At 37.0% G+C, this 11708-nt stretch overlaps 1 protein-coding gene across 1 annotated transcript; it reads right to left on the bottom strand.

Moving 5' to 3' along the window:
- Nucleotides 1-71: 71 nt before the first annotated feature.
- Nucleotides 72-11677, bottom strand: LOC144055457 (tetraspanin-5). Its single transcript, XM_077571435.1, has 10 exons — nucleotides 11254-11677; nucleotides 8737-8787; nucleotides 7222-7368; nucleotides 6961-7131; nucleotides 6330-6455; nucleotides 4733-4780; nucleotides 3981-4097; nucleotides 3812-3873; nucleotides 3340-3390; nucleotides 72-1745 (listed from the first exon to the last, which is right to left on the bottom strand). The coding sequence occupies exons 1-9, from the start codon at nucleotides 11335-11337 to the stop codon at nucleotides 3378-3380; spliced, it is 819 nt and encodes a 272-aa protein (XP_077427561.1). The 5' UTR covers nucleotides 11338-11677; the 3' UTR covers nucleotides 72-1745; nucleotides 3340-3377.
- Between the last annotated feature and the right edge of the window lie 31 nt (nucleotides 11678-11708).

Raw genomic sequence — 11708 nt, 5'->3', positions numbered from 1 at the left:
CCACATTTTTCATTATTACTAACCACTAACAACTCAGCTGTGATATGAAGAAGATGACAGCATACAAAAGGTATACAAAGACCAACATTTATTCAATATATATTTACAACTTGCCACAACCCAGTTATTCACAAGAAAGAGGACAGAACAAAATTTAGCAAACAATATTTTAACTTAAAACCAAGAATATGCAGAACTTACATATTTGGCACTGAGTGGTAAGAAAGTGTAATCAATCAAAATGAACAATCATTGTAAGTTTTTGGTGATACAAAAACAACACAAAAAGAGAATGTGACTGCAAAACCCTGGAAAGCCGCTTGCAGTATTTAAATAATGCTGGTGATGGTGCACGTGCCTTACTTTTAAATGCTATTGTGTAAGCCTTAAATTATTTTCTCAAGTGCAAATATCAGTATACAACACACGCCATAAATATCCCAGTTTCCTGTGAAAAATGACCGGCTAATACGGTAAAACCAATGAACATCATTTTTTCTTATCAGTTAGACACATTTGATTGCAAACAAATACACATTAACTCTTTGACTGCCAGACGTTTTCAGAAAAGGGATGCCGTGGGTGCCAGATAATTTTAAGCATTTTGACTGATCTTTCAAGGTCCATAGAAAAGTATGTGTTTGGACTATGGAAACACACATACTACCAAAAAAAGATTGGACTCTCATCTTTCATCAGAAAAAAAAAGTTTGTTTCTACCTTATTCCGTTTTTCAGTAATCAACAATAGAAAATGGTTAGTTTCACCTCTGTTTTGAAAAAAAACGTCTTTTAACGTCTTTGGCACTCCTCCATAGGGTTTTACTAAACGTTATTTAACGTTTTTGGCAGTCAAAGAGTTAAAATAAATATAGTATGGATGATGTCATTGAATGACAATAGAGAAGCAAAAGTTACTGCTGCTAAAAAATAAAAATAAAATAAAAAATTGTGGTCCCATGGAACTAAAACAAAGAATCAAAAAAGTAGCTGATCCGCCCAATAAGCGTCATTATTCCTCCATGAGGATTAAAGTGCTAAAAATTGACTTTTGATGATGAGACATTTTTATGCTTCTTCCAGATGTTTGTTAACGCATCGAAAATAGTCGAACCTTCATTACTTGTATATGCTTTGATCTATCTACCTCAGGACTACTTAGGTACTGAACGTCACGGTCTGATAAGGTGATCCCATAAATAAATCTCAAGTTCATTCTTGGCAACTTCCAATTTCCATCCATAATTTCACAAAGTGCTAACCAGCCAAATGCACCATGAACTAGCCACTAATTTTACAAATGTTTTCTAATACTTAATTGTTCTACAGATAGGCGAGCCAATCTCCCACCAGTAGACAAAAGGCATGCAGTGCTTGCTCAGAATAGACTTAACTTTTGCACAAGAAGCATTAAAAACTACACAACTGTCAAGTTGTGTCCACTCTCAATACAAAGTACTATTTGTAACAATGCAACATGGCAGCCTCCTCTGCTGCTTCCCTTCCAGAACAATGTTGTTTGAAAGCTACTGTACTATAAGTTCACCAACATAATGGACGCCCACGGCATTGAACTGCTTGACGCAATGTAACTCACAATACATTTCAGAGGTTGTGCGTCATCCAGAAATAGGTCCACAAAATGACTCCACATGTACTATTTACACAAAAATGAGTCTCTTCATTTTGGACAACAAAGTTGATTAAAGTGTCTCCTTTCATTGCTGGTGTACAGCCTGAAGAGTCCTGGAAAAGAAATGCATTTTAAGATTTAGTTGAAAGGCACACAATTACAGAAATACATATAAACTAGGGGGTGTCAAATTTAGTGCGTGAATTTTGAGTTAATTTAAAGTTCCTTGTGTCACAAATTTTTTTAACACGTTAATAATAACAAGCATTGTTTTAAGCGACATCTTCAGGTCAGAAGCTGCATCAAAGCTTTTTGTATGCTCTTGCATAAAACAAAAAACATGTAAACACATTTTTGGGTTTGAATGAGTTAATGACCGCCCCTTACTTGGAAAGCCTGTACTGGGGGAATACCAGTCAAAAAGCAGCAGACACGTCCACGTCAAAATTTAGCAGTAATAAATGTAATAATAATGAATATATTTGTGGAGACTTGGGTCAAATTGTATTTTACAATTTTGAAACTGTGCAGAATTTACTTTCTTGTTAAAGATTAGATAGCGCTTAACTCATTTGCTCCCAAAAATGTATAAAAACGTTCTATTTTTAATATTGCCATGGTCCCAAAAACATATTTATACGTTCAATGTTTTTTGTGTGTGTGCTAGAACATACCTGACCTGAAGAGGTCGCTTAAAGCAATGGTAGTTATTACAAAAACAGCAGAGTATAAGAGATCAACCAGGGCCATGTTGCAACAAGCTCTGTTCCACAGTGTTTTCACCAGGTTTGTGACTAATGATGAAACTTAGCTATATTCTAATGCTAATTGCTGCAAAACGGAAACAGATAGAAAGATACTTTTTTTCCCCTGATGAAATAAGAGACTAATCTTTCTTTTTGTAGGTTCCATGTTTTTATAGCAATAGAACGCAATATTCTGTGGGCCTTGGAAAATCACTCAAAATCTAGTAAAACAGCCGCGAGCAAAGGGGGTTGCTTCAGTGAAAATGTCTGGGAGTGAAAGAGTTAATATGAAAAGAAAAAGGCACTGAGCTGTCATCAATTTCTTACAAATGCAATTATGCCATCTAGTGGCAGAAAAATGACCTCAACACGGAGCAATATCACACAGTACAGTACATATTTTTAATTTTAACTCAATTTTATAAATTATTATGACATTATTGTATCAATGACTAAAATATTCAGCCACAATTCTATTAGTTTTAAAAAGAATCCACTTTTATGTTAACGAGTATGAAAACTTGGAAAAATATATTCTGTTGTACATTTAGAACAGATATAAAACTTGAGATTAATTGTGAGTTAACTATTGAAGTAAAAAATGTAATCGCCTGACACCCCTAATATAAACATAAAAAGTGTTTTTTTGATTTTTTTATTACGTAAACATGACGTGATTGTCAGAGAAGAACTGGATTGCCCTGGCTACTGTAGCTACAGTATATTATAATACAAAGCAAATCAACTGGCAAGAAATAAAAGACAGAGTGTGGATGTTGCACTGCACTCCTGCAGCACAGCAACACAGACACTATATAGCCACAGGTGATAAATAATATTCAAATATTATTGGCGACAACCCTGCGACTTGAATTTCGAATTGCAGCTTAAAAACTAGATTCAGAACCCCGCACGCTACGCCACAATTCAGTCACATTCATCCATTTTGTGCAAGGCTTACCTTACATCCTTCTTGCCTCTGGAGATTATATGGCAGCTTTAGGTGAACAAACTGCACAAAATGAAACAGATTTAGATGCATTGGAATGCATATTCAGGAAAAAAAAGCACTTGTTTACTGCAGATACTACCCCCACCAAAAAACAACAACCAAAACAACAATAATACATACAGATATAAACAGTTACATTTTTAGTGTGACAGCAAGTAGTGTTCCATTGCTTTTTTCCCCTTATCTTGAAATTACAAATGTATAAAATCCAATTTCCTGTAAGGCAGCACAAGTCTACTCCCACAACTTCCCTTCCTTCCTTTCTGACTGTATGCTCTTGTGTGTCACTGAACCATGAAAGACAAAGTGTCATGCCAAAGCAATAAAACACATTTAACAGTTTTTTTTTAAATACATACAAAAATAATCCCCAGAGTAGTCATAGTTTAATAGAAAAATACAATAAATTAAAGAAACATACCAACTTTCTCTTACTGCTTCAATGTCGCTCACCAGATTCTGTGCTAGACAGATGCCAAAAATCTAAAAAAAAAATAAAATAATTGAGAGAGAAATAATAAGACACACAAAAAAAACATAATTGAAGTTAACTTATTACACTCAAAAAAATGTGCCTCATTGATTCTCACCTGTAATAATGCAATCCCAATAAATATGCCTGCCACCACTGTCAGGTTATCTTGAAGCCACTTCTCAAATTGTGGAACACAACCTTTAATGTAGATGAACGTCCTCTGCTCCGAGTCCTGAAAGGCCCAAAGAACCACGAGAAACACGCCAGTTTACTGTCTGTTTACATTTGCATTCAGGTCACAGTGTACATTGCACTTTCACCCATGTGCACTTGGCATTGCTGTCGAAAACTTTTCACAATGAAATCCTGTTGCACTATTGTCACTGGATTGTTCACACACACACACACACACACAAACGCACACACACACGCACACGCACACACACACACTGCATGCAGCATAATGTTTTCCTGAAGGAACTGGCTCAAATGTGCTTTGTACTGGATTTTTCTTCACATTTAAAGTCAAAGAAAACAAACTCAGCGTTTCCTCACATGATGATCCTACTGAGGAAGTGAGGCCAAAGCTAATGACGGGGGAGGGGTTTCAAATCCCACCGCATTGCTGCAGCATGAGTAATACCACATCGGTACCGATGGGGACACAGCTGGTAGATTTTGAGGAGTGAACAGAAATGTACTGAAAGGAGGATATTGTGTCCAGGGTGGAGAACCTAATGACCTGATGCATCAGTAGCACACCAAGTGAAACAACATTCACAAATCAGGATTATACTGCTTTCATGTCAACACCGCTGAACTTTTGGATCTGAGGAATTTTTACTTTTTTTTTGACGAGTTACTCACAGCTTTTGCTCGGATATCATATCCACATTGAGTGTTGATGACGTCCTCCTAAGAAGAAAAAGAAGAAAGTTTAAGTGCGAGCTTAAGAGTACAGTATTTCAGTTTCTGCTTGTTAAAAAAAACAGGCAGTGGTGAGTATTGCATTTTTTACACAGCTTGAATATGTAAAATAACCTGGAAAGAAAGAAATTAAGATGGAGAAAGAAATGTATCTCATCAATAAGTAAAAGCTGAAAAAAATCCAAATATATTCAAAGGGAAGTGAACCCCCCAAAAAATCTGTACAATATGTTGTATGTGCACCACTAGCCAAAACACAGCATTCTGATTAATACTGTGTTTGTGGAATATGAGTTATGCATAAAAAAAATCCACCCATTTTTGTCCATCTAGGGGTGGCAGCCATTTTGCCACGTGCTGTTGGCTGAAAATGCCATCACAGCATCTCAGGGCTCAGGTAACAACCAATCATGGCTCATCTTCAGAAAACACGTGAAAACACTTTTTTAAATTGGTTCTTTTTATTCTTGTTCCAAATCGGACTTGGCCAATGAGTGTTGAGTCATTTTATTTAACCTAAGAAGCGATATTGAACTTTGCCAATTCTAAGGAGCACCTAACCTGAAATTTTAGGGGCGCAAGGAGAAAATCTAGGGGTGCACACTGTAAATTGACTTGTAATATTACTGATGAATAAGAAAGAAAATATATGCATATATTATATATATATATATATATATATATATATATATGTATATATACTAATATATACTAAAAAATAAAACAATCAGACAAATAACTGGTTGCAATGGTGCGAGTGGATGAAAATTTGAGTTAGGGTTAGGGTTAGGGTCTCAAATTTCAGGGACAAAATGCCGCCATTTAGGGGCAGTCGGAAACCTGATTGTTAAAAAATGTTTTCCACAACCTATAATGTTAAGTGAATCAATGTGTGCCAGGGTCAAATTGTCACATTATAAAAGTAATCAGTAATCAGTAACCTTATGGACCACACTTTAACATTAGTAACTGTCCATAAAGAGTAGCTAACCATATGTATAATAAAATGAAATACAACAAAAATGGAGTAAATGACTGTACTCATCCTTGTATAATGCCAGGCAAAGACATAAATCTTGTGCGTTGTAGTTGTGTTATCAGTACGTGCCATTTAAATAATTGAATACTCAACATGGTTGGTTGGGGGAGGAAAAAGATACATACATAAAATACTCATAACATAAAAGGACTCCTCAGCAACACGTAAGAAACTGCTTCGAAAATTCCATTCTGTGCTGAGCCAGCAGGGAGTGAAATGACTAAAAGTAGCGAGGCCTGGTTGTCCTGTTGGACGCCAGCCTGAATAGTTGACAACTTCTGGAGAACACAGATAACCAAACTATCTGTAACAGGGAGGAAGCTCTTCACTTTACCCCTGAAGTACAGTACAAGTCAGCAGTGTAAATATTTCTGCATGCCAGACCTTGACCTCCACAAGACTGTAAGACTTCCAGCCCCTACATTTGCAAGATCGTTTTCAACTGAATGGACAGGAACTGTGTGGGAAAAAGCAAAACACTGAGTGGGGTAGACATACCGCTGGGTCTTTGGTGCAGCAGGAAAAGGGCACCCCACATTTCTCGCGACTCGGGTTAGTATCAGTGCAGTTGAAGTAGATGTTCAAATTCCAGTCGTCGGCTCCAAAAGCGCCGCAACACTCCCACTGTAACAAAGTCAAATGGGCAACGTAACTTTCAGAGATATTTTTATTAAGTCACACAGCCCTGATAAACACAACGATAAATCTAGCATATTTGTCGGATTAGAAGTCACTTTTTTTCCCATTTGCATTTTTTGGGCTGGTACGACTTGCTTTACTCCGGAATGACGTATAGTTAAAAAAAAAGAAGTCCTTTCTCGGGTCTCCTGACGGCCTCACGGCTCTGGCTGGGTTCTGAAGTGTTCGGTTTAGGTGAACGGTATGGGATTTTTTAATAGGTTTTAGGTGAACTAATGAATACACACTCACACACACGCACACGCACATACTCACCCACATACAAAATAAAAATTAATTAAAAAAAATATATATATATAAAAATAAAAAAAAGAGCAATGATGATGACATGTCAAATCGGTAAAATTACCGAATGAACAATACTGAGCTCTCCAGAAAAAAAAGAAAAAAAAAGATTGAAGATGGATTTAAAACAAATGCTGAAGCTCACATATTCTTGAGTGAAGTCGATCAGGTTCTGCAGATCAATGTCATCCCTGTAGGCCCGAATGTTGTTGTTGATGAAAAAGTTTAGCTGGTCCTTGATCCAGTCTTTGAAGACGAAGGCCAGGACTCCTGCCGTCAGCTCCAGGAAGAAGATGATACCCAGGAACACCGAGAACTGAACACACGCAATCACAGTCGGGCCAATAATGTAAAACGACAAGCAACACTATTAGCTGTCCACAATTTGCTTGAGCAAGACGCCTACAAATTTGAGAAGGAAGGAGTTTTCTCGCAGTGCTCCAATGCACCCGGCGAATCCCAAAATGAACATCACTCCACCAACCACCAGGAAGAGCCACACGGGATCAAAGCCCCCCAGGTCTGTGATAGATGATATGTTGGATAGAACACCCTGGTGTGGGAGTAAAAGCAAGTGAGAGGATATTTTAGAACCAAAAATTACACAATGAGAGAGAGAGAAGCAAAATGAGCATTAAGTAATTTGCCATTTGAGCTAGTTGTCAACACACTAATCAATATTTATTACAAGCAGGACTCTGATCGGGCTCAACTGTCAACCTTCAACATTTCTTGATAATAGGTTATATATGACCTCACTAGTCTAAACATGACATTCTGGTTAATATTACATTTGTGGAGTATGAATTATGCAGCAAAATTCAACCGTTTAAAAAAAAAAACATTTTCAGGGGGCAGCCATTTTGCCACTTGCTGTCGACTTAAGGGCTCAGGCAACAACCAATCACAGCTCACCACTTTTCTGAAGCTGAGCTGTGATTGGTTGATACCTGAGACCTAAGCAACTGTGATGTCATTTTCACTCGACAGCAAGTGGCAAATTGGCCGCCTTCTGATACTGATAAAAACTGATGGATTTTTCTGCTTAATTTATATTCCACTAATGCAATATTAACCCAAATACCGTATTTAGACTAGTGGGGCTGCCTAGAACATATTAATGTCAAGAAATCTTGGACGACTTGACTTTCCTTTTAAGGGATATTATATTGGTATTATTAAAAACAATATAGGTTTAGGTTAACATATCCAATAGCTTTAATCTGTACATTGCATCAAAAACAACAAAATGCAGCACCAAATCAATAACTTAATAATTCACTAAATTATGAAAAATCTGTAAAGCTTTTCCAACTAGCACATGAAAACAAATATACTCTGACATTAGCAATTACATGTAAACATTGTTAAAATGCAGCTGTACTACTTTGATTACACTGAATTAAACTGTACTGTAAATAAATCTATGCTTCCATTATCTCAAATGCTTAAATCATTTAGGCCCAACTGACAAAGATTTTTTTTGTCATGTTGATACTGATTCTGATATCTGGCAGAAAAAAAAATTAAAACAAAGAATATAGTCAATAAAAAAACTTTTTGGGGTAAAGATAGGAATAATTATAATAAATAGGAAAAACAGGTATAATTTTCTCATTTGACTTTTTCGCAATACTTTGTCCTTTAGAGTATTTGTTTAACTTCTTTTTGTTTATTTTAAAAGCGCTAATAACGGACAATTAAATCATACATACGATTTATTTAATGTTAATGTTTTTTCTCATTGGATTTTTGAAATTCCAACACCAGTAAGACAAAGGGAGTCAAAGTTCAATAGTTCAAACACTTTTCCTCGTCCAATAAATGCTGGTCGTTAGGTGGCTGCAATCCACAACTAAGAAATGTGACTGAATCTGTGTATGTGAATAATAAAAAAAACTATTAATCCATGGAAACAAACCTTCTCGCTCCATGCCCACAATCCGATGCCAAGGAACGCCACTCCAAGGAACTGGATGGAAAGAGATATAAGAACAAGGTGATTATTCTTTTGTGATGGAGACTGGGGAACAAACTGCTTTACTGGCCGCCATGCACGCAAAAAAATCAAATCAAATTTCAGTCTGCAGCATCAGCAAGAGAGACTCCCACATTGGAAAACATCTTAAACAGCTCGAATAAATCATGAATGACTGAATGAAGGGAAGTTCCAGCTCAAACTACCACTTAACATCTTACAAAAAAAAAAACACATTCCAGGAGGTGCAACTGGTGGGCCAACAGAGATGAAAATAGATTGTGGTAATAAATTCCTTAAACTTCAAAAATTATGTAATTTATGTAACACAGCTTAATGGAATCATTTTCCTCTGTTCTTGCTGAATGCCATTTCATACAGCATTTGACAATTTCATTTTACAATGTTATTTAATTAGGTCTTATTTATCTAAAAGATGATTAAAACCAGTTTGAAATCTTTACAAAACATAATCAGCAAAGCTGGTAGCCAAAATGATGAATAGGATCATAGCGAAAAAATAAAAAAATAAATTAAATAACAAATCTGTTGAATCTGTGAATTTGATCATTCGAAGATTCGTGTTATCAAGCACATGTTGTGTCGTCAGTGTCACTACATTGTAAATCAATTAGAACAAACCACTATGCATCGCTAACAGACCATCAAAAGTAAACGGGATGAGAGAAGGTTTGGAATGGGAAAATTACATCATTCTCTTCTGAATCACTGCTCTAGTCTGTAGTGAATATAAAATATGTATTATGACAAAAAAATATCAAATGGCATCTGGTGGGGGTATGATGCAAGTCAGCTGGCATGAAGACAAAGATGCCTTTGCACAGGTTTGCAGTGAACATTCTGTTCACTTACTACAATTGTCAATATAGGCCTATTGCCAAGTTAGCCACGTGTGGACCAAATTACCAACTGTGTGGCTAAATTGCATAAGAGGCCGATATGCCAAGGAAGACGGGTCTGGTTACATTAAAAAGTGTTGCGTTCAAGCCTCTAGCCCTGTTCTTCGTTCCAACTTTGTTCTGGTGGGCCTCTTCGGAACTTTACTTTCTTATCCAAGAAAGATGACCCGGAAGTATTTGAAGGTTGTTCAAATTCTAAAAATCATTTAAAAATGTGCCTCGATGTAGCCTTTAAGCCACCTTAAACATATCTAACTTCTGACCAACCTTTACGAAAATAAAGGAGATCCGTTATCCACAATCCTCCTCTACACCAACTTTCAAATGGATAATAGACATGAAAGCTTACTGCTTGCTGTGTAAACAAGTTTTGTTGTGAAAAGCAAAGATATGAACCGCCTTTTTGTCTCCTCGTCTCGTCATTTACACATCTCCACACTATATTGTGCCATATTGTACTTTTCCAACGATAGTGATCAGCCGATTTCTGTGAAAAAGTACGTGATTGTGATTGGCATACGTCCATCAATGCGTTTCATTGCCGATCACAAAAAACGATTATCTGCTTGGCAACCTGCAGCCAGCGAGAGACCAGCCTGTGTCAAGTGTTACATATCCTCCCCTTTTTCTTTATACTGCATTTTAGAGACCAAACCAGTAACTAAATCGTAATGTACATTTCCTGCACTGTCCATTTGAAATAATGTCATTTGGCCAAATAAATGGATGGATCGTTATGATTTACGTCAATGCCACAAAAACACATGTAAATGGATCGTCCGATCATGTGTCTAAATCTGATTTTCTCCGATACACATAAAAGATAAAAGATGGATATCGGATCAAGACAGCCCTACTTTCATCCACAAAGCCAATAAAACGTAACTTTTAACTGCATACAACTATTTACAGGGTTGGCGCTATGGGGTGCTACTATAGCTCCATCAGAAATTTGTGTAGCTCCAGTTTAGCCCCTCCGACATTTTATTTGTTATTCTAATCTTATAGTTATAAGTTATTTTCTCTTATTGTTTTTTGTTTTTGTTTTTTTACACTAAACCTTGACAGGGCGGTTAGGGCAGAGTCTAAAAATGGTCCAGTGTTTAAAAATATTTTTAATTTTACTTTTTTTTGTTTGTTATAGTAACAAGAGCTAATAAGCGGTTAAGAAAATGGATAAATGTAACAAGAGCTAATGTCCTGGAGCCTGACAGCTAGGACAATTAATGAGAACAAGGGAGACCCTCGCAGGCTCGCACAAAAAACTACCCTTACCTTACAAGAGTGTTAGTGGATGCATGTAAACAGGAGCGGTGGCCGTCTAGCTATCGCAGCAGTGTACTAAAACAAAAGCCATCCAATGCCTGATGGAGGCAGCAAGTGCACCCAAGCAGCAAGCTTTGTTGCAGCGATGAAATCATCAAGAAGCGGCTCGTAAACGACTCTCACATCATGAATGATTCCACTAATGGCAGACTGCACATGTCACGTAAGACTGTTGTTACATTACAGGCCTAAAGACAGCAAGCGGAGCACTTACCCAGAATATGATGTTGAATCCGAAGATAAAATATTTGATGCAGCAGCTCACTTCATGAGCCTTGAAATGCTTTCCAGACATCATTTTGGATGCTTTGTTCCTTCAAACGCCGCCCTCGCTGCCTAGAAATCACATCGATGGTCCTCTTTGGCAAAAAAAAAAATAGTCGCTTGAGGAAACACCCGTTTTATTTTTGCTTTAACGTCGACAAATACAGCTGTTCCAGCGTCTAATTCCAAACATCATTCCGTTATGGCGATGACAAAACGCGCGGAGAGAAGCATTAACACGTCGGTCTCTTGACAATGACAATTGCCACTTCACTCCAAAAAATATGAGTCCCAAAAGGTTGGCGGCGAGATAAATCCACAGAATTCAAGCAGATTAAAATCGCTGGTTTTCTATTTGAGCCACAGTCTTGACATGGCTGTTTGATTGACGCGCGTGCAAACAAA

Source organism: Vanacampus margaritifer, chromosome 7 (genome assembly GCF_051991255.1).
Source record: "Vanacampus margaritifer isolate UIUO_Vmar chromosome 7, RoL_Vmar_1.0, whole genome shotgun sequence".
Lineage (NCBI taxonomy): Eukaryota > Metazoa > Chordata > Actinopteri > Syngnathiformes > Syngnathidae > Vanacampus > Vanacampus margaritifer.
The sequence above is the reverse complement of the archived record's forward strand: the minus strand, read 5'-3'. Positions and strand labels throughout refer to the sequence as shown.